Genomic DNA, 27,950 nt, shown 5'->3' on the forward strand with positions numbered 1-27,950 from the left:
CTGGAATATTACATGCACATACATACACACACACATTGTATGTAATGTGTACGTATACCTACTCACAATTCTGTAACGGAAAAATATGCATTAGAAGATCAGCAGCCAGGGTGGAATCAGTTGTAATTGCCATGGAAGTCGTTATTAACTCACCACAAATAGTCTGTACAAGCCCCCAGTTGTAACTGGCAATTAACTTCTTCGGGTCACTTTAATTTTACCTACCTGCTGTGCTGTGTTCTGCCGGTCTTTAACTTGGAAGGTGTCGCAAACGTGACACTCTCATGACAGAAAGTGGGTTCAGGACCTTCATCTATAAACTGTTTGATTCAGGTAAGGTTGCTCCTTGTGTAGTGCTCACTACAGTGGGATCCAAACTTAATTTAGCATTTATCCACAGTTTAGTATAAACAGTAAAATAGCATTTTACTGTCTAACCAGATAAAATGTGCCTCACGATGAATTATTCTTACTGTATCTGACAAAGGTCTTGATGTGCATGTGGAATAGCACTGTTCTCTGTGACACAAAAAAACCATCTAAAACAAACCAACCAAAAAAAACAGCTTAGAGATTTGAATCCTTTCCATAACTGTAAAGACAATTATTTCAAAAAGTGGAATTCTTCTAGATTCCATTGTTATATTTTGCATCGTCTTAATCCTTTTTATATTTTAGTTCATTGTGCAGATGTAACACATATTGGCAAACAGGATTTTTTGTTTTATTATAGAATATAAAATAAAGTACAATCTTCAGACTGAGATCTTTGTTGCATTTTAACTTCAGTTGATATACATAAGGAGATTTTTCAGACCTGGGTAGAAAAAGTGTATGTTTATTACTTATCTGTGCTCCTGTTAGAGATTGGCAACATTGCACTGAAGTATTTATTGAAGGTAAATGTTGGTACATCTCATTGTGCAAGGTGCAGTGAGGACTACCTGAATGCAAGCTTTCCTCTGATATCTTAATCTATCCACTGTCACAGTGACACTGTTTGCTCCTTGCACAGAATTCAGTGGTGGGCTTTACCGTGGAGCACAAAACCTGTCTGCTGGCGGGACCAGGCTGGGGGAGAGGGCGAGGAAGGGCTGTAGTCACTCTGCCATCCCACCCAAATAACACCGTAGCGTCCGTAAGCTCAGAATGCAAAGCTCGCTCTCTTTTTCTTTTTCAGGCTCGTTTTGTGGTAAGAGAGAGATGATGACACAGGTACAGACAGAAGCTAGTACAGAATTTCCTGGTGAAATGACTCAAATGAAACTAAACTCGTCACGAATCAGTGGTGGGTAAAGGGCCTCAAACTTCCTACTTCCTATGTGTTCAGGGTATGGGCTTATATTGACATCTGAGCATCTGCACCTTCGAGACCCTTCTTTGTCTCTGGAAAGGAGAATTAAGACAATTTAATATTTGGAAACAAAAAAAAAAGGAAACGCAGTGCAAGATCAGTATCCATTCCTACATGGTATGCCCCATCTTTATTAACAAAAAGAAAACATTAAAAAAAATTTACCTGCAAATGATCATTTAATAGCAAATTTGTTGTCACAGTCACAGTCTTGCTACATGGCTGCTTCTTCTATAAGATATCGGTGTGCCTGCCTGTGTGCCCATGTGTGTGCGAGTGTGGTGCATAGCAACAGACTTTGTGCCAAGCTGAAAAATGTTAAATTTAGCTTGCATTAAATAATATAGTTGGAACCCATCTTGAAAAAAAAGATAATAATCCCCACTATACACGAAAATGAAATATCTGGGTAGGTTTAAACCTTCCTGCCTATTAACTCTTCTGTTTTGGTTATGGCAGTTAAAAATATGCTTTTCAGGTATACCTGGAAGGTACACCCGACACCTGAAATTTGGGTACATCCAAATGTCATCCTAATGAGGACTAGTGAAATTTTAATAAATAAATAAATAAACCTGAAAAAAAGTAGGCGTTTGGGTTTTGTGGGGCTTTTTTGTGCCTTTTTTTTTTTTATTTCTACTTTCCATGCAAACTAACATCTCCCGCTGTCACGGAGAAGAAACCGGCGTGTGACCGACTCGTTTCTCTGATTTTTTTATCCGTTTCGAGCAGCCGAACGGCGAGGAGCTCCGCACCCTGCGCGGACCGGCGCGTCCCTCCGGGGGGCGACCTTCTGGCCGGGGTACCCCGCCTCACGGACGCTCTTTCGGGGGGCCAGGCGGGGTGGATGGCGGGGGAGAGGTGGGAATAACCCCTCGCCCTGGAGGCAGCGGGGTCGGGACGGGACACGGCGGTGACCCCAACGGCGCTCCCGCCGCCCCCGGCCAGCCGCCGCGCCGCTGTCCGCGGTGCTGAAGGCTGGCGGTGGCCCTCGCGGCGGCGGCGCGCGAGGGGGCGGGGCGAGGCGGCGAAGGGGGGCGGGAGGGGCGCGCTCCCGCCGGCCGCGCCGCTCGCGCAGGCGCGCCGCCGCCGCCGCTTCGCCGGCTGCGTCGCCCGGCCGTTGAGCGCGAGCGAGCGCGTGTGAGGGCAGGGCTGGGCGGCGGGCGCGCTCAGGCGGCAGGAGCACAGCGGCGCCGTCGCTGTTGTCGTCGTCCCCGTCGTCGTTCGTCCCCCTCCTCCCACCTTCATTTCCGGAGCCGGGACGAGGATTGGAGCGGCGGCAGCGGCTCCTCCTGCGCCCGCCGAGGGGCCGTTTTCGTTTCTTCCCCGCCGTGGTTGGGTTGCCCCCGCCGGCCGGTCGAGGATCTAATTTGCTGAGGAGCGCGCTCGGCGGCGGCGGCGGAGGAGGAGGAAGAAGAAGGAGGAAAGGGCTGTTTCCTTGGCTTTGTGGATGCTCTACTTTTCCTGGAAATGCAAAAGATTATGCATATTTCTGTCTTCCTGGCTCCCGCGTTGTGGGGACTGATCTGGGGGGTCGCTTCTAACAGCATACAGATCGGTAGGTGCCCTCCTGCCGGCGGACATCGCGCTCCTCCCGACGGCTCTCCCGTCCCTCGTCCCCTCCGGCATTCCCCTCGTGTCGCCGGGGAGCCCGGCCCCGCCGCGGTACCCACCCGCCGCTCCCCTCCAGCAGCCGCGTCCCCTCGCCTTCCCCCCTCCCGGGCTCTACCGCGGCGGCCGGGGACGGGACGGGACCCGCTGTCGGGATCGCTCCGGCATCCCTACCGGCACCCCCGCCCAGCCCAGCCCCGGCGGCGGGAAGGAAGCCGGCCGCGGCGCTTCCCTGCCCGCCTGATGCGTGTGCGTGTGTGTGTGTATTTCCCTGCAGGGGGACTGTTCCCGAGGGGCGCCGATCAGGAGTACAGCGCGTTTCGGGTAGGGATGGTTCAGTTCTCCACCTCGGAGTTCAGGCTGACGCCCCACATCGACAACCTGGAGGTGGCCAACAGCTTCGCCGTCACCAACGCCTGTGAGTAAGGGGTGCCGCCGACACAGCCTGCCCCGGGCGCCTGCGCACTCCGCGGAGCGGGGGGTGGTGGTGCGGTGTGTGTGTGCGCGGTGCGGTAATGGGGGGGGGGGGGGAAGGCGCTGAGCCGCGGGAGCGCCCGTCCCCGGGGTCTCCGTGCGCCTCCCCCTCCCTGGCCGAGGTTTAAAATGGTTCCCGTCCCCCGGTTCTCCCCGCGCCTTACATAAGGCGGCTGCGGAGCCTTCTCCTTAACCGGTGGCAGATGCCGAGGGGGCGCGAAGCGGAGTGGGGCGGCTGTGGAGGGGCGATCAGCCATTTTACGCCGCGCTGCGGGCTTCATCTCCCTGGTGGGCTCCCGGTGGGGGGGTGGTCCCCGGGGCCTGCCCGCTCGCCCGCCGACGGGCGAGGGCTGGCCGCCAAAGGCGCGGGGGCGGCGGGTCCCCGCCGCCCCCGCGCCTTTGGCGGCCAGCCCTCGCCCGTCGGCGGGCAGCCGGTGGGGCTCTGCCTTGACTCCGCCTCCGGTGAGGCCGGTCCCGGTCCCACGCGTGTCGCGGAGCACATGCATCGTTCGGGGAGGCGATGGGGAAGGCGAAGAGAGGAGCCCTTGGATGGGGAAGGGGGGTGTCCCGCAGCCATGTCTGCTTCTGCCTGCCCTTCCCGCAGCGAGGAGGGGTTTTGGGCCGCCCCGCTGTCCGGCCTGAGGTGCCCCGTTGCTGGTGAAACCGGTGGCCCGGCAGCGGTGGGGTCAGCGAGGAGGAGGTAGCCCAGCCCGCTCTGGTGCCGTGCTGGCCACTCCCTCCCAGCTGCGGCTCATCGGCCGCCCGGCGTTTCCCCGTCCCTCCCGGGGACAAGCCGTAAGGGACACTGAATCTGAAGATGAGCAGTCAGCGAGAGCAATTTCCCTCCGTTGGCGACCTTTTCGGTTTTCTTTTTTTTGTTTTTTGTTTGGTTTTTTTTTTAGCCGCGTTGTGGTAGGTGCGGTGGTGCTGACGAGGGGCGTCTCGGCACAGAGGCTGGGGTAGGTGGTGCAAGAGCGCAAGACACGGAGCTCTTTCAGTGGCATGTGTGAGGATGGGAGGGTATAGCACACGTAGCTGAAGTCAGAAAAGGTCAGAGCACGTAACCAGCCACAGGCTGGTTTGAGGCTGCGTTGCCAATCTTTGCAAGCTGCTTGGGGAGTTCTTCCTTTATTAGGTAATGCGGGTTTCCAGCAACCAGAACTGCTTGCGGTTAGTATTTGCAGTATATGTTACTAGAACTGTCGGTGAAGTAAGGTGTTGTGTAGTGGTCTACATGGCATTCTGTGAAAACGTGGTGGGTCTTTCTTTGTTTCTCAGTTTTGAGAAGTCAATGAAATCCTGAAAATAATTTGTGTGAAACGCCAGAATATTTTTTTTTCCTACTGGTACTAGAGATAAGTATAGCCACCTGGTCTTTGAGAAGGTAAAGGATACGTATTTTTCTCCAACCCCGTCAAGTTTTTTATCAGTGTTTGTGTCATGCACCTGCCTTGTTCTTGAGCTTAACTCTCTTCCTTGGAGAACACAATACTCAAATGACATGTGTAGGCTGTAGACTGCAGTGACGGACTTTTGAGACTTCCACCAGAAGGGAGATGCTATCCACATTTCAAGTTTCCCTTTGCCTGAAGCTTGTCCAAGGCTTCCATTTTCAAGCAGATTGAAGAGCACCAAATTAACATGTGAATATGTACTTGCCTTTTCATCACCTCAGTCACCACTGATGGTTTAGTCAAGTCATCTTGTCTATTGGAGTTAATTGACTAGTGAAACATATGCTAAAAATATGTATAGTGTTTCCTTGATTACCTTCCAAGAAAGGTTTGATTGGAGAATGAGGAGTTCCGAAGACAAATATTTGCCATATAAAAAGCAGAATTTAGCAGTCGATTGCAGAGCACTTCGTGCAGAAATGGTTAAGGATAATCCATCTTTTTTTGTCCCCTTTATGCTTGTTCTCATTTGAAATATTGAAAAATCTGCAGTTTGGGGTTTTGTGGTGGTTTTTTTTTTCAGAGTAGCTTACAAAGAACCTACGTCCAAAACCAGCACTATCACCAGTTAAACAATGCAGGTGTAAAAGAAGGTCACAGAAAAGTGGGATAATATGAAACTGAAAATGGTTCAGTATTCACCCAGGTATTTCACTCCAGCAAGGTAATTTTCCTTCGCAGAAACGTAATGGCAGGCTTATACCATCATAGAAGTAATGACCTTTTTCTGCCCAGAGAATACCACATAAATTTTCTAAAATCAACAACTGAAACATTTCAACTTCCAATTTAAAAACCACAAACCAGCCTGTTCTCAGGCTGCAGAAGCTCTGGGCAATGGTGTGGGAAGAGCGGTGTGTGGCCGTGCGCCCCAGCCTGTGTGACCCTGCCGCTGCGCAGGAGCTAGAGGAAAATGGGGGCATACAATTCCATCTGCGTTAAAAACAAACAAAAACCCCACTGTTAAACTATCTAAAGGACTCTTCAAACTTATTATCAGCACTTGCTCAGAGTTTGTTGATGGGGCAAACAGGTTTTAGATGAACGAGTTGTATTACTGGTACTACTTTTAAATTAGGTTCCTAAAATTCCAGGTGACCAGAATATGTGTGTAGCAGAGGAGAAATGGAGAGTCTGAGTAGCTAGCCTTAACTCGCATAATATATCCACAACAAATAGTCATTTTAGGTTGTTGGACTGTTGCAAGTCTTGTGCAAAGCTGTGTTGACAGGTCATCAGGAGTAGCTGTTGGAATCTAATTGCAGTTTGACACCTTGCAAGTCGGTGTCACTAGGAGGCTTAATGGTTTTGATTGAGAGATGGTGCAGTCTTTCTTCAGACTGATGGCACGATAAAGAGAAATGTTCACTGCCATCACTACTGTTACAGCCCTCAAGAGAAGTGGGATAGACTTAGCCCTCTTTGAGAATTCTTGGTGATTCAGAGGATTACAGCCTAGCTGGTAAAGGCAAATGTTAATAAAGTGGTTCACTGTAACAGGGACCAGCTGGGGCAGAGGTACAGCACTGCAGGTAATTCATGGGGTGGAATTGGAAGGCATCCAAACCACTGGACTTTATTGTCCTTCAGCACAGTGTAATTGAGTTTGGTCTAACTGGAGAAGTGCTGACCATCAGCGACATCAGATTTTCCCTTCAAAACAAGAAAAGAGGAAAACTGGTGAAGATGAAGTCCTTTCCTCTTAAATCCACCAACCCAAACAGGGATAGCTGCATTATGTACTCACGTATTTTTTTCACTGGAAGGATACTGGAGTCACCTAAAGAGAGGTTTCCTATGGAGTACTATAAAACCTTCATAACTGTAACAAGTTTTTCATATAGTAGTTTCAGCACAGAGGTAATACATGCACGATCTTGCCTGCTGGCTCAAGAGCTAGTGTTGAGCTTTTCTGTTTTAAATCAAGTCTTACAGCTCTGCAGGGATCACTGCACCATGACATTATGGCAAGGGGATGCTGATTCATGCATAAACCTTAGATCCTTTCATTATATCTTCAACCAGCAGTTTTGGAAACCTGTGAATATCTAGCATGTTGCAACTTGGGAGTCATGGCAGAGGTTTTTCCAGCCATTTTGGAATATAATGCTATAGATTGCATTCTTAAAGAAATAGCATTCAGCATACTGCTGGCAAAATGATTAAAGAATAATAAAAAAAAAATCCTGTAGTGGTAAAGATGTGAGAAATTTAGATGCATTTATTTGAATTAAAATTACTGTGGACCAAGCCCAAATATATTTCACAATAAATGATTAGAACCAATTTTGAAGGAAAGGAGGAATTTGTGAAATGCTTATGTTTCAGTTCGTTCGTATTCCTGGTCCTTCTCATTTCCTTTTCACTACAAAATACTTCTCAGGCTTGGTGAGCAGATGTGAAATAGGTTCTGTACCCTCTTGTAATTAAAATGGACAAGATTAGATGGGTTTCGGGTAGTAAAATGATACCATGAAACCAGGATGTAGCCTACGATAGGAACTCTGATGCTTTTGCTACTCTCAAAACATTTCTCCCCTCAAAATCAAGCCCTGTAGCAAACTTTAAACCTTAATCTACTCCTGAGAGTTATTTGTAAAGAAACCTGGGGTATTTATTGTGTGACAGTGCTGTCCCTGCTGTGCATCTTTGCTCCCGGCTCACAGGGCATTTTCACAGAGCCGTGATCCAGAATGTGGGCAGATAAAATACGACGGTTTTGGCTTGGCTACTTGACTTTTCAGATTTTTATTATGTGATCATTGCATTAATTTTGTCCATATATCTGAAATAAAAATTTACCATGCAGTTTTGAATATAGTATGAATATATATTTTACTCTTATAAAGCTTAAAGTGAGTTATATTTAATAGCAGTTTGTGAGTAGCATATCAATCAAGCCTTAAACATACCAACCAAGCTTTTAAATCAACGAATATTATCAGTCGGCCTCTTCAATATATTCATATGTTTACATATGCCTTTATTTATATTTAAGATATCAGAATGTAATACCTTTTTTCTCTTTATGCTAATGAAATGCTTTAATTTACACCGACTTTGATAGGACTATTGACTGCACATAGCTGGGGACGTACTAAACTCCTTGCGTACATAAGACTTATTGTACTGTCCAGCGTGTGTTACAGACCCTAAACCAAGGGCCACTGCATTAAGTGATACCGTTACTGCCAATTTCTTTAGTTCTTTTATCAAGCTTCTCGTGATTAAAATATTTTTGAGAATTAAGGCATGTTTAACAGCTAAATAATTCTTTTTGAACAGTTGATAATTACTAGGGAAGTATGTAATAACTGGGAATGTGTTATTAGTTTGAAAATGCATTAAAAAGGTAAAGACTATTCTATTACTGTTATGCAAAAAAATTAAGATAATCAGCATAATTAATTTATCAGGCATCTTCTGTGAAAACATGATTAAATTCTAAAAAAAATATTTGCTCAAGGAAAATAAAATTTTAAATTAACGATTCTCTAATATGTGCTGGTAGAACTAATGTTTAGGAAATTAAAAGGAGGAAGTAACCTGCAGTAAACATAAACGTGTGCATATATGTATGTGTGCATACGCACATGTATAGAAGTATGTATGTACATTTAAATATAGCGAACAATAGTTTATTTTAAATGTCACATAAATAAAAATTAGGACATTGGTTAAACCCTACAATTAATTTTCTGAAGAGGATTATCTCAGAGTTCTTACTAGTAAGATGATTTATCACTTTAAGTCGGTGTTCTCACCCCTGTGAACTGAGTGCATGAATTACCGATTTTTTATATTGAAGGTTCGTGCTCATATTCTGGAACCAACATCACTGCAACTGAAGACAAGGAATGTCAGGTCAGACTGAAAATAACACTGAAAAGATACCTGAATAGGTAAAACATTTAGTTGCATATATCAAACTCTTTCCATATGTATATGTGAGTGGGCTTCTCATATGACAGTTAACTGGAACTTTCATTTCTGAAATGAACAAGATTTTTCCATTATTTTGTAACTGATCATTGCATTTATCAGAATATTAATATAGTGGCATCTACTTTTAGAAGACTGTGGACAGGGGATTAATTCCTTTTGCCATTTAGATTTCTGAAAAGGTATAGGGCAAAAGCCTGCATATTTTTATACAAAACATGTAAGCTTGTGGAACATCATTATTATTTTGTCTTGAAACCGTAATGTTTTCCTTTAATAAGTTCATAAAAAACCGCCAAAACTGCATTGACTACAAGTACATATTAGATGTAACCTTGTTAAACCTGAAAAAAGGCTTTGATTTAAATGGATAAGTCCTTCCAATAATGAATTCTTTATGGATAAACAATAAGGAGTGAATAAAAGCATCAGGCAAACATAGTGAATGTAAACCAGATCAACAGTAGGGAGTAAAAACAGGCTTTAAATAACCACATGTTGAACAAATTCATATTGCACCTTCTAAAATCAATAACTGTGCTTAAAATATTGCTATTGTATTTATTTGCGTGCAGTTACAGAGTGGTATAGATGTCTTTTGAAACACTATTTACTTTTCTTTATCTATCTGTATCTAAGCCTGCCATAAACATTTTTGATTTTTTCTAATGCAACACTGCTATGGCGCCTCGTTTAATCTTTGATTAAATTGATTAAATTTCATTAATCAAAAAAGATTTGATTACTCTTTTTTTTTTTTTTTTTTTCTTTTCCATTGTTTTATGACAGATTCTCAACTCAGGCAGTTTATGGGGAGGTTACTTTTTTCCCCCTAAAATTCCCATTTGGGAAATTAACATAGAGAGTTAACATTTCTGTCCTGAATCTGATCTAATATACAGATACTTAATGGCTAGGTGCTTTATGAGAGTGTAAAAAAAAAAAAAAATTACAAGAAAAAGATATTAATTATGATTCTGCAACAAGGTGTGGTTCAGCTACAGCTACTACTGTCTCCCACCACCTGCTCCCAAACCTGACTCAGAGAAATTAATAGGATTTTTTTGAGGGTTGAAATGTTACATGCTGTTCAACTAAAGGTGATGGAATCGAGCACAAGAAATGTCTTATTTCAGCTCTGTTATACTATTTTATTTGATATCAGAGGAAGGATATTCAGGTCTGTATTCATTCACTTAAATCAGCGTGGGATTGCTTTGTGTGCTTGGGGTGCTGGGTCTGTAACTGAATTACCAATCGCTTCAACTAGTCCATGAATGACTTACTGGGCTTTATTGCACATGAAAATGATGTCTTCATTACTTAACTACAGAAGGTAAATGTGCTTGCATTTCGCTGCTGAAAAGAAAGAGTACTGTGCTATTTGTGTTTTAAAATGGACATTTTTTTTTCAAATTATTTTTTCCAATGGACAAGAGTAGGACAAAATTCTGTAAAACGTTCGTATTGGCCCTGACTCATAAATGCATACTCACACAAGTGGTAGAAGAGTTTCAGAGCTCAATAAGGGCCAGTAGCTAATTATATGAAATGTTCAAAATAGATATATGAACACATGCTTGCTGTGCTATTCCACCTATTCAGTTTAATCTCAATTTCAGGTAGTTAATATTGCATTGATTTGATGCTGCAATTTTTCAGGTTGCTGTGCTTAAGACTGTCATACCACTTTACTTTATAGTCAGTATAAATGTGTTTAAAAGTTTAAAAACATGACTTGGGGTGGAAAAGAAGCCTCTGTTTATTGCAGATGGAGTGAACTGATTTTTCTTTCTCACACTATGAAAACTAAAAATAACATATTCTTTTTAAGCACTTGATGTGATAGAGAAGCAGCAATCTGTTAGGTAACGTGGAGATCTTATCATCATCTATACGGAGAAGACTGTTTTCAGAGATCATGTCAGCAACAGGGCTGGAGAGCTCTGCAGAACAGTTCTGCAACTGCTTTGCAGCCTGGAGAAAGGATTTGTTTTATTTTCTTTGGTTTTCTGCTCTTTATGGATGTATGTGGTAGTTGTAGGACTCTGGTCTATGTCCATAAAATGAAAAGGCTAATGTGGTTTACCATTCCATGTAATGTGGGTCTAAAATATTTCAATGTGTGGCATTCCCTTGTATATGTGTAAGCTATCTCTGAATGTCTGCAGATGTATGCTGATGAAATAGACCATACAGCTCTGAGCAAGTCAGAGTAATTTGTTCAATAATCTCATAAATCTTTGAAATCGAGGATGTTGAGGATTAGCTTGCTCAAAATGTTCCTCCCTAATAGTAGTTCTGAGTTGTTTTTGACAAAATGTCTTCCAAGCCAAAATGCTGATTTTTTTTTTTCTCTTTGTTTTTCCTTCATATGAATTTGGGAAATTCCATAACACTTTAATAGTACAGTCTCAGAGGGAGTGATGGGTACAAATGTGGGGTCCTGCAAGCAGCAAAACTTTCCTACATGATTGTGCCCTGTGCAGATGTGCTGATATCAGGGATTTTATTCCAGGTGTGATATTTGGAAAGCAAGGTAAATAATTTGTGTGGCTAGTGCATGCGAAGCTAATACTTACATAAGCTACAGCAACATTACTTATAGCAGAAGCAGGACTGATCCACACAGGATTTACAGGGAGTGGTTAGGAGAATCATCCAGGATTTAGCCCAATTATTTCCTATCTTGTCCATGTTAGACAGAAGACCTGAATTTAACCCTTTGTCTTTGACTTCCCAGTTGAATGCCCTTAGTGCTGCACCATTTTTGTTTTGGCATCGGTCTCCCTTTCCGTCTGTCACTCTTCTTCATTTTTCCTGCCTTGATTAATTTTCAGTGGAAAAAATGTCAGTAATCTTACTTTTGTCCTGATGCAGGAAGGAGGAAAAGTAACTTTTAGGTTTTGGAAGCAGGAAGACAATTTCTTGCCCTTTTTTTGTTATTATTATTGTTTTTATGTGTGTTAATTTATGTGTTATTATTTTGTTATTATTTTTTATTATGATAAAGGAAAACAAAGACAATATTAGGAAAATTCATTTATATTATTTAAATAATTGCTCAATCAACAAATATTAATTGACCAGATTTATACATAGCTTTAAACTTTTGAAGTCATTTTAAATGAACACTTGGAAACATAATCATATAATTTTATTATATTTAAAGACTGGATGGATTTGAGGGATCAGGAAATAGATGAAAATATGAGTCACTATACATTATAAATTGCAGTATAAGTGTGTTTTAATTTCACTCACAGCCTTACATCTGGCCCATTTTAAGGTGCTTTCATTTGGTGAGAGTGGATCATGCTGAAATTCTGAAAAGTTATGACTGGAAAGTCATTCAGTCCTTTTACTGACAATTCCTAAAAAGTGCTAAAATGTTTGAGCATCTATTGGACCTACAGAATATTTTTTTCAAACTTTACAGTACATGCTTATATATGACCCTGTTGGTTTTTTGTTGTTTTTTTTTTTTTTTTTTAGTATTGCACATATTTCTTGAGTGCTTTGTCAGGATTCAGTATGGAAACTTTAGAGAAATTATTAGACCATTTCAATTTAGTATAAATATGTGAATAGAACTGTTAGCTTAGCTAAAAAAGGAAAGATTTGGTCTGTGTTTCTGTAGGTGAAGAGGAAAAACATAATGCTTGCTCCCTTCCTTTGCTGGCATTTGATCATGGATGTTATTCTTTGGTAAAATGTTTGCATAAATTTGAAATTTTCCTTTTTTTCTTAACTCCTTTTTCACTTGTAGGAAAATGCATTTTTGGCTTGACTTTATAGAACTCAGTAGTGAACTTCTGCTATAGAAGTAAGCAAGCATCTGTGAGCAGCAAATATTGAACTTTTAGCAAGTGGAGCACTTAATGTTTCCTTGAGCTTATCTCCTCACTTCTATTTCAATATGATAAAAAGAGAATATATTCTTCAATGTCTGAATTTCTGGAGGCACTTTAAATTCACTGGCGGTTAATACACCTGAAGACCCAGTTTGTGATACTCATGCTATCCTGTGTGACCTCGAAGTACAGCTCCAGACAATGTGAGTGTCCTCTAAGTCCTGTAGCACGTCTGGCAGCCTATGGGGATGCCTCAGATACTCCAGTGTCTAAAGTAAGCGCTTGGTACATGTACTTAGTAACCTGAATAATTTCCTGAGTTTCATGAGAAAAGAGCATGTCTGTAAAGACCCAAACAACTTTTAGGAACTCTGACATTTTTGTAGGCTGTTAAGTACTGTTGCAATTAGTTCGTGTTTGTAGTAGAAAGTGTGGATCATACTAAGTCATGACTTAGTCATTCCGAATAAATACATACTTTCAAGGGTAGTATAAGCCTATTCCAACACATTGAAGAGCCTCCGCTATTACTACACTGTATTGGGTTTGCGTGGCAAGGTTTTGGTAGCAGGGGGGCTACAGGGGTGGCTTCTGTGAGAAGCTGATAGAAGCTTCCCCCATGTCTGATAGAGCCAATGCCAGCCAGCTCCAGGATGGACCCGCTGATGGCCAAGGCTCAGCCCATCATCAGTGGTGGTAGCACCTCTGTGAGAACGTATTTAAGAAGCGGGGGCAGGGGGGGAAACTGTTGGAGAGCAGCCAGGAGAGAGGAGTGAGACAAACAACTCTGTAGACACCAAGGTCAGTGAAGACGGAGGGCGAGGAGAAGCTCCAGGCACCAGAGCAGAGATTCCCCTGTAGCCTGTGGTGAAGGCCCTGGTGAGGCAGCCTGTCCCCCTGCTGCCCATGGAGGTTAATGGTGGAGCAGATATCCACCTGCAGCCCCTGGAGGAACCTGTGCTGGAGCAGGTGGATGCCCAAAGGAGGCTGTGATCCCGTGGAGAGGCCCGCGCTGGAGCAGGCTCCTGTCAGGACCCGTGGACCTGTGAAGGGAGGTTTGCTGGCAGGACTTGTGGTCATGTGGGGGACCCACGCTGGAGCAGTCTGTTCCTGAAGGACTGCACCCTGTTGGAAGGAACCCCACACTGGAGCAGGGGAAGAGTGTGAGTTACGCTGACGTCTAATTGGCAATAAATTTCCCCAAGTCGAGTCTGTTTTGCCTATGACGGTAATAGCTGAGTGATCTCCCTGTCCTTATCTTGACCCATGAGCATTTTGTTATATTTTCTCTCCCCTGTCCAGCTGAGGACGGGAGTGATAGATAGAGTGGCCTTGGTGGGCACCTGGCATCCAACAGGGGTCAGCCCACCACATAGACACCTGCTTTTGCTGTTAGTTTTGTCCTTCTGGAGATGCAAAGAATGGTTCGCTTCATTTTAGTATTTTTGTTTTCCTTTCTGTATGGAACCGTTTCTGAATTCCTTTTGGACCATCAATACAGTGGTTCAGTCAGTGTTGCGGCTCCTAGCATTACTTCCCATTTTTTGGTAGGCAGAATCACGATTTCTGGTGCCTGTGTTTCTGGCTTTATCTTGCTCTCCAGGAAATTGCAGTCTTCAATTTTTGCAACATTTCATTGTTACATGACATCTTGAGATGTATATGTTGCGGCTTTTAGAAGCCGTTTTCCAAACTAATTATCAACTGCCTTAAAAATCAGATGTATTAGAAAAAAAAGTTCACTTGCTGTGCTTCCTCTCTTCATATAGTTGATATATTTCAACAATGTAGATCTAATTTTGAAGGTTTTTTTTTCTTTCCTTGTTCTGTTCTCATAGTGCTTAAAACAGTTCTCCAAGTGTTGCTACTACAGTGTTGTTAAAAAGACTGTGAAAGTAATTGTGCTAATTATTTAATTTTGACACACTGGTATTTCTGTAGCAAGAAATTTGTGCCTTTAAAATTAGGTTTCTTATTTACTAAATGTTGCTTGAAACTTCCTGAGGAAGCTAGCAATGTTTGCAGGAACATGGTTAACCTAGTCATGCCACTACAGATTGCTTACCAATGGTGAGATTAGTTTTGTGCACTGCAATTTAACTATCTTTGGTTTTGGTCCGTTTTTTTTTTTCCCCATAAAGAAGAACTCTGCTTTTCTTCTGTAGGCTTCCTTTTCCTCCTTTAATTTCCGACAACCAGTTAAGTATACCAAAAGCATCCATTTCAGGAACCCTAGTCTGTCTCATTAGAATTTTCTGCTTTCTGTGTTGAAGTTTATTAGGAACACCTTGCTCAGTTGACTGATTTGTTTAGGACACAGATCCGTTGGGTGATAGTGACATAAGTGATGGATGTAAAGTGGGTTTTTTTGTTTGCTTGCTTGTTTGTTTTTCTGAATGCTTTCTGTATTAGAACTCAAGAGATCTCATCTCACTCCAAAGCAGCTTCCTAAATGTGCATGACAGAGCAAAGGAGAGACTGTATAACTTGACAGGCCAGCAAGAGGTGTACCTCACTGTGACTATGCTGTAGGAGAGGGGGAAAAAAAGTCTCATGCAGTTCAGATCTGTCCTATGCATCCTCCACGCTTTTAACCTCCAGGCTAGATGTGCATATTGCAGTTTACGTTGCTTCTGATATTTCTGGGAATTCCTCGTTCTGTAACCCTTGACAGCTTTATATACTCGGTGTGAGTCCTTCCTAGCTGTGGTGACGTCTCCGATTCTCTTCCATAAAGTAGGCCCATGCAGGCCAGTCCCTAAAGTGATTTGGAAACTATGGTGCATGACACTGTCTTGTGTACAAACTGGGAACTTGCAAGAGTCCAGGACGGAGCAAAGCTGGAGGCACCTGTGTTACCCAAACTGAGTGGTGAGAACTAGATATTTAACAATGAAATGGGCACCTAATGGAAAAGACATTAAGTCAGCCTAAGGAACAGAAAGGTGCTATTTGGAAGCTTGTAACTGAAACTATCAAACTAAAACTGTTCTTTTCTCTTCTTCGGTGACTGACCACAGCTCTGAGGCAAAAGAAGGGGGATTAATGGCCAGAAGGTACTTTCTCAGCTATGATGAGTCTAAACACTCTAGTTGCATGGTGCTCTGGATGCTGTGCAGATCTTCCACGTTGCAGGTGGAATAGCCCAGTGGTATAGAAAGAAGTGAGAGACTCTGGGAGCTCAGAGCATGGCAGAAAAGAGGAGCTGACTTTTTGCCTTATCTTTATGCAACACAGTTGGGACCAGGGCAAGAAGGTTATTTTTTTACACGTGAAAAGGGAAGCAGTTATACAATCAGGTCTGTTTTTCTCTGGGATGTACTAACTTCAAGGTTTCTCATTATATTGAAGTTCTTCATCTTATCTTGTACTAGTAGACCTATATTTTTGAACCTGATATTGTAACAGAAAATTCGTCTTTTGGCCTTCCGTAGGGATTGCAATGAGTTTTTTGGATGAGTTCGTTATTATCCTGAAGTTACAGTTTGTATTTTATACTGTATATTTTAGGTGGTAGAAGTTAATGCTGTTTGTATTTTAAGCTGCACTGGTCATGAGCAACATGGTACTTGCTCTTCCCATGGGTCTAGTTGCTTCGTTGTTTCTGGATAAAATTCAGGGTAGGGAGTTTAATCTATAGAGTTCTGTGTATGTTTAGTTCTGGCTATGTGGATAGAGATTTCTTCTTGTTTAGCTGCTGTGGCAGCTACATTCATGGACACTTAAGCTAATAGACACGAGGTTTAAAGATTAGGATGCTGTTGACAGGATGTTTTCCAAGAAGGATGCTCAACTTTCTATGTGCTTTTCATGATCTGTCAGACAATCTGTTTCATCCAAAGTATTTGCTGAAGGAGCTGATTGGAAAAGAGAAGAGGAGTTATTTTTAGGAATGATATTTTCTTTTTGGTCATCAGAAAAAATAAGATGAGCTTGTTTATTTCTGTATAATCTTCGTGCAGGGAATGATTAATTCATATCATGCTCCATTTCTATGAAGGGAAAAGTAGGAGATGGCAATAAAGCACTCAGGTTTTTTTGTTTTTGTCCATCCTTTTTTTCCTGAATTACTGTGCACAAAGAATGAAGTTCCATTTAGGGTAAAGTGCATAAGGAAAATATGTTCCTATCACCTTTTAGAGGCATATTATATGTGCTATATATGCTATATACTATGCTGATTTTTCATTTCATGTGTAGAAACAGGAAGCAAAATTTCAAGGAAAGGTGATCTTAGAAACAAATAAAACACTTGTCAAGATCTGAATTATTGATAAGCAGCAGGAAAAGTAAACAATTTAAACCTGGAAGTCAGAATAATAGCATGAATAACTAGTGATATGCTGTTGAATAACAAACAAGTGCATCAAGAGAAAAATGAACAGAACAGCCTTGTTCTGGTGTATCTGTACCTTTTTACAGGCAATGAAATAAGTGATCACAAAATTTTATGCAGCCCTCAGGAACAGGTTTACAAGATTTTCCTTCAAAATCTCTATTCGGTTGAGGTAACTCACTCCGACAGCTACTATAGGGCTGAATCCTGAAAGTTTCAGGGTGCTTAGCATGCCAGCAACAGTTATTTGGAATTGCTAAAGTTCAGGAGGGATACTGTTCACAGGATTTGTACCAGCCTTCCCCATGCGTTTGACTACAGTTCATCCCAGTTTAGCTCACCTACATAATTATGAAAAAGAGAATATACAGAAAACATTTTGTGTTTTAAATTAAGAATAAACATTACAGAGAGTTCACACATGGCTGAATTAAATGGCGAGTTTTGCATTTTTAAATTACTACGACTGATGACAGGTAGAGGCTGGAGTTCTAATCCTGTCATGATACTGACTGGGTACTAGTACACACTACAATTCTTTTTTCTTTTGCATGTCTGGATTTCCTTCTGATACAGAAGGGTGTTTTTGAAGGGACAGTCAGTGCTCTGTCACCCCACCAAATGTCAGCAGGAGCTCTCATCCAGACCAGAGGTGCTCCATGGGACTCCTGGGTGTGCTGACCACAGGTAGTCACAGCTGAGCGGAACATACAGCCCTTATTAAGCCATTTGCTTAGGTAGCAATACTACTACTCAATGATTAACTCGGAATGCACCAATTGACTGGCCTAAATAAACTATAATTAGTAAAAAAAAAAAAAAAATAATTAGGAATTCTGGCAATTTTCAAGATGGAAATTCCTTTGAACCATTTCTCGTTCTTCAACACAAATATTCTTCTGGAGATTGTTTGAAAACATGACTTAATCAAGAGAAATCTTCTTGAACAGAGTAGGCTAACGTGAAGGTCTGCCTATGCACTTTTCTCTGTCTTTAAAGTTATTCCTTTTCAGATTCAATGTTTGGCTCTTTAGCCATACATATTCTCTCCTAGTGAATGTCATGGAAGTTTTCTTTTTTTGAGAAATGGTTAATTTTAATCACATCTAGCTGTAATTCATTATAAGCTGTAATTAAATCTTTCAAAGGAATAGTTTCAATTAAATCGTCAGTATTGTGGATGAGTTTTCTGGTAATATGGCTGGTAGCAGTTATTGATTCTTCTAAAAATGTAATACCTTGATAGTATTTCTTTCAATATTTTAACTTCTTTTCACGAACTCTTTGACAACAAATGAAACAAAACAAAATGTCTCTTCAGAAAATATGCATGTGTACCATCTTGTGGTGGTGATAATCTACCATTTTTTGAGATTCAGGCAACACATAGTATACAGGATGGTTATTTGTTCACCCTTTGTGCAGAGTCTAGAAAATGTGGACAAGAAGGATTTTGTATTTTTCTTTCAATAACAATTGAAGCTGATGATGTAGTGGTTTGTTTTTCTTAAATTTCAAATTTCATGTTCTGAAACTTGGAAGATTATTCTCATTGAGCAGAAGCTTAACTCCCTGTCAGTTGTTTTGTAGACTAAAAACTAGACGGGAGAAGAGAGCTCTTCCCCTCCCTAGCATAACCTTAGACATGCTTCTAGTAGGCAAAGTCTGCAGGTGATTGGGTCTTAAAAGTAGGGACATTTGTCAGTTTAAAAAAATTTAAAAATGTATATGTACAGTCTGAAGGGATTGAGGATATTTATTGTAACTCTTGTATGTTTGGAGTCTTCCAAAACAGAAGTTATTTTTAAAAGTGTAAGAATAAGACAAACAATTAAACTTGAAAATATTTGTGAAGTAATTTTTTCAATGGCATATTAAGGAGTGTGTTATAAAACAACACGTGATGTTGATTAAACAATTCATAGTGACTGGATGTGGTATAAAGTTTTCATGAGTAATCATTTAGGACTATCTGATTAGCAGGAGTGATTTCACCTTTAACTAAACTTTCTAACTGCTTATTTTGTAACTTGCAAGTAGTCTTCTCTGACTGCTGGTAATGCCTTATAATGTGCTATCATCTGGTGGGCTTATAGCCTTAGTGACATAGCTGTACTGGCACTACAGGTTTTGATCTGTGCCAGTTAGCTACAGCCAATGTCCAGGTGTGGTTTAGGGAAAATGCAGGCCAGGAGCTGTTGGCAATAGGCAATCTGGAGTTGGCCAGATTGATTAGGTGTTTGTATGTGAGTTGCCCAGCCAGTGGCGTGGCGATGGTGAATGTGTAGGGCCTCATCCTGTTTGCTGTATTACTATTGTATTCACTATTTTGGGACATCAGGTATTCACTTGGCATATTGTAGGTGACTTCAAATCCTCCTTCCTGCTTTATCTCCTCCTCCTGTGATTTTGCATATCCCTCTTCTAGAATAGGTGATCTGTCAGAAGCACATCGTGGGCAGGACTGAATTGGGACATGTGTCAGGAGTGCATGACTTTGGAACTCTACATAGCAGAGTGAGAGGGGCAAGCCTCGTCAGCATGACACAATTAAGGACAGACTTGCGTTCATGCCAACATTCCAGACTTCCTGCCATCCACTCCAGGAATTATGAATACAGAGAGGTGTCAGAAGTGTCTCTTTTACCATTCTCCTTGTATGACTTGGCCTTTGCTCTGGAATATTTAATAATAGGAACCAATATACTTCTACGTGCATGTTTTCAGTAATGAAAGAGATTACTCTTGTGCAAAAGAAGATACAAAAGAGAAAGCAAATTTAATTGATTTATGTTTACATTTAGCTTAATAGAAGGAAGTCTTCAGAGAAAGGCATAACGTTACTTTCCTAGTAACATGGTAAAATCTTTTTTCTGATTGCAATATTCTGTGGTTTCACGTTGCATTAATTCTCAGTTTTTCTAATTTCTAAAGAAATTCACTAAGATTGAGGATGAAAAAAAAAAGCCTAAAAGAAGTCGTTATGCTATCAAGAAAACTCTATACACTTTCCTTACAAAAGGTTCTGGGTGTACTGTGATATATCCTGTGCTTTTCTGGAATTCTTATTAACTTCTGGCAATGCATTACATGGCATTACAAACCCCAGAGCCTGTTTCAGATGCTCGTGCTGCCAAGTTCAATCCATGTATAAGTTATAGGCATGATACTTTTTCTGGGAGAAAAATACATTGCCATTTTAAGAGCACTCCTCCGTTGTTTGCTTTGCTGTGTTTTATCTTGTTTAGCATTAAGTGAAATGCTTGATATAAGAAATTGATGGTTTTAGTGGGTCTAATTTAGTCCTGAACGTGAACAGCAGCGTTTGCATTATTCTGGAGTTCTGTTTTAACTGTCAGTGGTGTGTAATTCTAGTCTGAGATTTGGTATTTCTTCTCTCTCAAGAAGAAATACAAATTGGACTGAAGAGTGGCTTTTTGATACCAAGCTGTGGTTTGAGAGCTTTCCAGTATCAGCCAGTCCTTTATTTACAGTAATGTTTGGTAGGTTTCAAGGCCTTGCAATTCTCTGAAGACAGATCCTTTTTTTCAAACTGTAGGCTAGTGTTCCACTAGGCTTTAAAAATGAACTCGTGCTTGAAGCGGGTTTGCCTTCAAACCTCGGCGATTCTGGGGCGGGGCGGAGGGGTGTTGGAGGTTTTTTTGGGTTAATTTTTGTGTGTGTGTGGTTTTGTGGATATTTTTCTTTTAAAACTATTTACTGAAAGACTTAGTTCACCTTATGCTCAAGTTAAACAAAGTATATATGCTCTGGAATAAAGTGTATGGTCTAAATATTAATCTTTAGGGAAGAACAATGGAAAGAGGAATGCTTCTGCCAGTCAATCTGCAGCATAGCATGAAATAGATGACAAAGGCGAAGATCCTGATTTTGAATGTGTGCTGTTATCAATCAGATATAAATCATATGTATAATTATCTCATAAATCACATCATTACAACTCACGCCATTATAAGTCAGGGTACATAACACTTGCAATCTAATTGTGAATCGGTGCTTTTTCTGAAGTCCTGGTATTCCATTCAGATTATTTTCATTTTCTCAAGGGTATCATACACTAGTGACAAGGGGAGTGTTGAAGATGGTGAGCGGCTGTTAAGAGCACTTGGGGTACTACTTTTAGGCTGGTCTGCATCTGTCAGTAGTTTTGAGGGATTTGAACTACAGAGCCTTTTTATCAATTACTTTTTTGTGTCAGACTGCCATAATATATGGAATTGCTAATTTGAGATGACCTGGTTTAGTGTTCCAAAAGCCTGTGAATACTACTGTATTGATAAACGAGTATTAAGAGTAATTGTTGTACATTTAGCAACTGTGCAAACAGTTTCATGGTAGAACCCTTCAGCAACTGTAAATAAGAACTAGTTTGTACTGCAGAGCATCATCTGCATTTGTTTGCATTACATTTGTGTCTGGATGTCCCTGGAGGTATTGCAGGTTTATTATATTAGACATTGCACAGCTGTATAGTAAGTGCCAAACCTTGGCCCAAAAAGCTCAGAACTGAAGTATACGAGGGAGACAGAAGAACTTTCTTCCCTCTTTTCACATGCAGTGCAAAAGAGGGGTGGAGAGACATTAAATTATTTACTCAAGGTCATAATGAATGTCTACAGTAGAGCTGTAAATGAGTCTAGATTTCCTCAGGGATGGTTACAAAGCAAGAATTCTGTTTGACAGAAAAGGAAAAATACATTGTTTTGACATTAGTTTCCTTTCTAATAACTGAGGGAAAACAATCCACCAGAAATCTCTTACGGGTAAGGAAAAAAGACAGAGACAGTTGAAGAGGGGATGAAAGATATAGGAAGAGAAAATAAGTAGGCAGGAGGGAGGGAGAGAGATGGAAGGGAGAGGAAGTATGTCAGAGCATTTGTATGAAAGGGGGAAAGTCAAAGTCCCCTTGTCCTCTACATGATTCGGGTACTTGAACCAATGTATTGTTTTAAGTAATTGACAATTAGGTAACACTTTGCCCTTTTCCCTGTCCTTTTTCTTTATGTTTGTGGCCAAAAGCTCTATTTTGGACATTAGAAATTCTCTTTTGGGATGAGAGGGAAGAAGGAAATGGGGAAAAGATTGATTTCAACAAAAAGTTTCAGTTGTTAGAAAATGAATGCCTTACCAAAATGTTTGTGACCAACCCATTCTTAAATCTCACTCCAGAATCTGAGGTTGTCCTATTTCTGTTAAGTACTGTATTACCCTGCTTTCAGTCAAGAATCATTATATTGCAAACGGTGCATAGGTGCAGAGTTAACAGATTATCTCTTATACATACTCTCTTTTGGAGAAGAGTCACACTAAGATGCACAAAAAATTGAACAACCTGTTTTTATGGCGTATGTGTTTTAGAGCGTGTGTGAATGTCAATGTTTTTTTTTTTTTTTAAAAAAAGAGTATTTCTAAATTTCATGTAATACTAAGTTTCCAGGTGATGACATAAAAAGGGCTCTTCTTTGATTACTGGTAACCACCACATAGTATTAATTAAGACAAAAGTAAATCAAGAATAATGCAGAAATAGGTCTTAAATATAGACCTTTCCTGTCCATGGAATACAGGTCTTCCAAGGTGTGAGTTACAGTATAAGATCTATGATGTATAATCTGTGAAATGCTTAATCCTTTGCTTCCTAGCTGAAATGTAAGACTTTATTTTGCAGTCATAAAATTTCAGATGGATTTTGTTGGTTTTATTCCATTGTTGTCAGCAGATATCTCTAGCAGCAAAGAACAAGCGAATGAAATGTATTTTGTGTCATTGAAAAATGTGATTCTTAGGGCTTTGTGCAGAATCTTGTTTTGTACCAGACAAAGCTGCTTCTCTTTCACAAGTGGTCCTCTTTTGGTTCCATTGTGCACCACGAGCGGACTTTTTGCTGAAGGCTTCCTGCCAGGTGTTGCATTATCTAGATGTCCTGGGCCCATGTGACTGCTCATTATTGAGACCTTTAGTTTCAAACAATATTTTAAGGAAAGCAACATTGAATGAGAAAGGCACGTATGAAATCCTGCTCATCTGCGGTCTGGAGGTGTTATTTCTGTTTTTCATACTAGCTGTAAATATAAAATACCTTGTACAAAGATAGTAGATGAACTCCACCAGGGCGGTGAAATGCCTTCTAACAAAGAATGAATGTCTGAATATAGAGATAACTGCCTGGAAAAAAGAATCGTAGTTTAATAATCTAACAGCCTCCTAAATATCAGATAAGACCTGTTTGTTTGCATACAAATGAATCATAGAATGGTCTAGGTTGAAAGAGACCTTCAGAGATCATCTAGTCCAACCCCTGTGAATGAAATGAAAGAAGTCCACCCAATTTTAGGAGCTAGAAACTGTTCTCTTCTGCTAATCAATAGGGCTTTTATTTTGAATGAGTTCTGTTTCAATCTCGTGTTGTTTATGTGTAACTGGATTGTGAGTCATTTTAATAATGACTTTCATTTTAATAATAGACTTACTGCTTATTTTATGATGAATGGAAATAGTACTTTATCATCCTTCTCTTGTTGACATAAGTAACTTTTGTATTTTCCTGGTTGTACTGGTGGCTGTATATCAGTTATGGGTATGAAGGAATCAGTCCTGAGGAGGATGTTGCAAGTAACCAGGTTGGTTCCATTTCTCATTGTCTAGGAAGAACTCAGATTATTTTTGGTATTTTCATGGACTTCTTCCATAGACCACTGATTAGGTTACCAATAGTCTTTGTTTGACCCAGCAGAAAGTTAGACAGCGTAAATTTTGTGATATTAACCTTGATTAATGAATGTAAAGGAGAAAATTACAGAGTTTAGCTGATTCCTGTGTCAGCAACTTCTCAGTAGTAGAAGAAAACTTCGGTTCTCAAGTTTGTTACTTCAGTTGCCAGATTATGCTCGCTCCAAAAGAGAGTGAGGAGATTACTTCACTCAGTGGCGGACTGATTGGTCCTGCTATTAATTGCTATTTTGTATTAGTGGGGTTTATTAAAGAAAGTTTGATTAAATTATGTGCATCTAGTCTTGGGAGAAACAGAATATTCTTTGGTCAGTAGCGTGTAGGCTTTTATCAAACTGAGATGGTCTTAAATGACCAGAAATTTAAAAATACAGTAACTGTTAGATGATAAGCAGAAGCAAAGCTAAAATACATCTTGATCAATGAGGAACTGGTGTGAATCCAGTGTTATGCAGTGATATGCGTATTGAAAATGGTGAGTGTTACAGAGCCAGGCTTTCTACCTAAGGTGCTTTGCCTCTCTTTTTCATTGCGGTTTGTGTATGGGAACTACTATTCCCTTTTGTCCTTGACTGATTGACCAACCTGTTACTTCCTTATTGTTTCCATCTCCCTGAAGATCAGAAATCAACTAATTTATCTGAGACATGTGGCAGAAGAAAGTACATAGTAAGCCACAAATTCCAATCCTATTAATAAAATCAATGGTTACTTAACAAAAAATAAAAGAAATCCTAAAAATAAAAATCATTAAATAATGTATAACTAGAACTGAATTTATAACATTTAATTTCAAATGTATTTATACTTTAAGTTTATTTGTAAATGGAGAGCACTGATTAAACAAGATAAAGCCATTGTTTAGAGGGGGATGTTGTAATCTTATCCAGTTGTCCTCCTTCCAGTACCTGAATATAATTTGTCAGGAACCAGAAATTCTGTTTCTGTTGCCATTGCAGACATGTAGTTGTTCAAAGGCACTGATTTTTGCAAGCATCTGTTGTCATTTTTCTGTAATATTAATTCAGACCAAATCTCTGGTGGTATAATCAGTTTAAGGCTAACTGCTAGAAGTTCTATTGTAGTCTCTCTAATTGCAGGGCGGGGAAAAGGCAATATTTTGTCTTAAATATTTGCTTTCGGCATGCACTAGAACACCTATAGTTAAGATTATAGCATACTTGTTTTTAAAACAAAGTTTTGCATCCTCTGCATAGGAGGAGCAGCTTCAAAATGGGTTTGACACTGTACTGATTGTGAGATATTTATTATACAAAAATGGGACTCATTTGATCAGCAGTACTTTGAGATATTACTTCAGGAGAATGACTGGTTTTCTAAAGAGGAGTGTAATGAGTTCAGGGTTCATATGAGATTCATGCTTCCAGGATGATTCTGATGTGATACAGTATCTAATGATTAGATAAAAATGAAGTTTAATTTATTCGGGTGAGATGGTGATGCAAAGGATAGTAGGTTCCTGTGTATAGAAAGACAGAGGTAAAGAAATACTCTGCAGTCTATAAAGAAATGATGGGGTAAGATGGGAGAATACAAGTTCAAGCTTTCTTTTCCTCCTAATTCAAGTTCCATTTTTAGACTTAACAAACCCCATGTTAAACTTCCACCAATAATAATTCTGTCTTGGGGAAATTAATTTTTACGTCCTTCTTTCTAAATGGAAGCTAATTAAAAAGTTTCACAAGGATCACTAAAGACAGAGCAGACAGTAAAACAGAAAAGAGATATGAAAAAGACCAATTCTATCCTCTTAGTATTACTGTTTGTAATTGGGCTTGAATTAAATGTGTCAAATCTGTGTTCCTGGATATCACATCAGTAATAGATGCTTTAATTGCTAAACTTCTCTCCCAAAGCTAAGTATATATAGCAAATAATCTTGACCCAATGGTCAGAATTCACCCTGTGATGAAGACATGAGAAAGAGGAGCAGAAGGTGTACCTGTTAAATTACTTCATCAGCTGTCCAAGTCAACGGTCATTGATTTCCTCTAGGTTTAAACAGATCAGTTGCCCATATCTTCCAGAATATTTGGACAGATTTTCCTTGAGCTACTCTTAATCTTTTCCCCATTAGTTTAACCTTAGCTCTCAATCCTTTTCTTAAGTTTGAAGTGCCTGGTTAGTCCAGAAATGTGTTGTTTTTATTTATCACTTCATTATTCTCTTCAAAGAGTTGCTTGCCTCAAGTCTCATTTATTCTGTTTTTCTGCTAGTTTATTTTCAGATGCCAGCAGGCATCTTGTAATAGCAACTTCACATCTCTGTAGCTTTCTTCTCCTTTTATTTGGTCTGTCTAGAAAATGGAATGACTGAACATCTCAGACAGGAATTTCTCCCCAGAATATATTTCACTTTAAGGTCATACATTTGTATCTCTAAGATCATGCACTAAACTCTTGGCATTGTAGATGCTAGTGGTTTGCCAGGGAGATGATCAGTAGAAATGTTGCAGTGCTGCCATGTGCGTGCTAATGGAATGCCGGACAACGAAGCAGTGGATATTTCTGGTTTTTGATCTAAGTGTAATGTTGCTGCATGGGTGTTAGTTTTCTCAGTGTATGTATCACTGGAATTTCTATCTGTATTCCCCAAGTCCTTCTTGTGCGGTAGCATTTGATAGTAGTTCCTTACTGTTGTTGTAATATTTTACTTTGGATTAAAGGGTGATACAGCCTTTACATTTTGGAAAACCCTGTTGAGAACACTGTTCAACAGTAGCCATTGCTTCTCTTTTCCCTTTCCCTAGTTTGTAGTTTTCATAGACTCATTGCAAATTTCTGCAAATGTCAATAAAAATCTCGACAGGGAGTTTAGCATTTGTTATGCTACTTAACAGGGTTGATGATGCTCCTACCTGCTTTCCTCTTTCACAGTGCTTGCATTTGACCTAATGGACTCTCTTTGTCATTAGCTTGCTCCAAAGTGATCTACATTTTTCTGTGATGCGGTAAAAGCTCGCATGCACTGCCAGCTCACAACTTGCGAGTTAGAATTTGAAGAGCTTTGATGGGTTCCTTCTGAGACTGCCATGCACTAGACTGTCATTCACAATGACTTCATCTCCCATAGGTCCTCTAAGTATTTAATACTTTTTTTTTTTTAATGTAGGCAACATACCAGAAAGTGACAAATTCACTATGAGCCCTGTCTTCCCAAAGGACCATTGAAAAACAATTCCTCTTCTCCTCTGACTGACCTGCCAGTATTTGGATTGAGTGTTTGGTGCCTTATGTGAACATCTAGATGATGTTAGCATCATGGCACAGACTAGTCTCTTCCTGTATTGTAAAGCAAAGACTTCCTTATGCTCGATACTATTATCAAATAGTAAAAGTTCTGCACAGTTTCAGATAATTACAAATGCTAGTTGCCAAGGTCCTTGACCATTCAAGGGGCAAAGAATTGTAGGGGTGGGCAACTTTTGGTGCTGAAACTGAAAGTGGTTGAGGTCATGCCATATTAAAGGGAGACAGAAAAGCAGTGTATGTAGGACTTGCAGTTGAAGAACACCTCTGAGAACTGCAGCTTGTCAGCAATGACACAGCGTTCTTTCTAGCTGTAGTACAGAAAGAGAAAAGGGACACCTTCAACGGTTAAGCTCTTTGGCATGAGAAAACAGTAAGAAATGTTCAGTGAAGTCCTTTAACTGGATAAATCCCACATTTCCAGTGGTGATTTTACAATAGTTTTTCCTTGACTTTGCCTTTACCTTTCACCGATTTTTTTTCTTTTTTCTTTTTTTTTTTTTTAGTTGTTTCATCTGCCTCCCTCTTTCCTTTTGCAATTAACAGTTTTGCCTTTCTTTTGTAGCTTCTCCTTCTTTACTTGTAGAAAGTTGTATTAGCTCAGTCACTCTTGTCAGAAGCGTCCTCACGTTGTGGAGTGTGATAAGTATAAGGTACATCTGATGGTACTGAAAAAATAAACACAAAGTTTGTACAGTCTTCTGTGAGAACATTAGGGCACAAGTTTTCTTTGGTCTATGCTATACTGCATTGATGTAGCTTTTAGTCCACTAATTAATATTATGACTGTTTGGCCTTTATTACAGCCTTTGAAAGCAAGTTTAATATTTCGGCTAATTTTTTTTTTTACTTGTGGTGAAGGCTTTATTTCTTAAGTAGTATTCCAGAATAAGAGTGTCTACAGGA

General features: G+C 40.4%; 1 protein-coding gene across 4 annotated transcripts in view; it reads left to right on the forward strand.

Annotated features, from left to right (window-relative positions):
* The first annotated feature begins 2,386 nt into the window (after positions 1-2,386).
* Positions 2,387-27,950, forward strand: part of GRIA2 (glutamate ionotropic receptor AMPA type subunit 2) — a 95,672-nt gene continuing 70,108 nt past the window's right edge. For 3 of the 4 annotated variants that reach the window (XR_012587376.1, XM_074589752.1, XM_074589751.1), the window contains exons 1-2: positions 2,435-2,912; positions 3,243-3,383. Coding sequence is in view for 3 of the 4 variants with exons in the window: in XM_074589752.1 (XP_074445853.1) it covers positions 2,825-2,912; positions 3,243-3,383 (229 nt within the window). In the remaining variant the exon portion in view is untranslated. Of the gene's footprint in view, positions 2,913-3,242; positions 3,384-27,950 lie in introns of all 4 variants that reach the window. The other variant, XM_074589750.1, reaches the window with a different exon arrangement.

This window comes from Larus michahellis, chromosome 5, assembly GCF_964199755.1.
Source record: "Larus michahellis chromosome 5, bLarMic1.1, whole genome shotgun sequence".
Classification (NCBI taxonomy): domain Eukaryota; kingdom Metazoa; phylum Chordata; class Aves; order Charadriiformes; family Laridae; genus Larus; species Larus michahellis.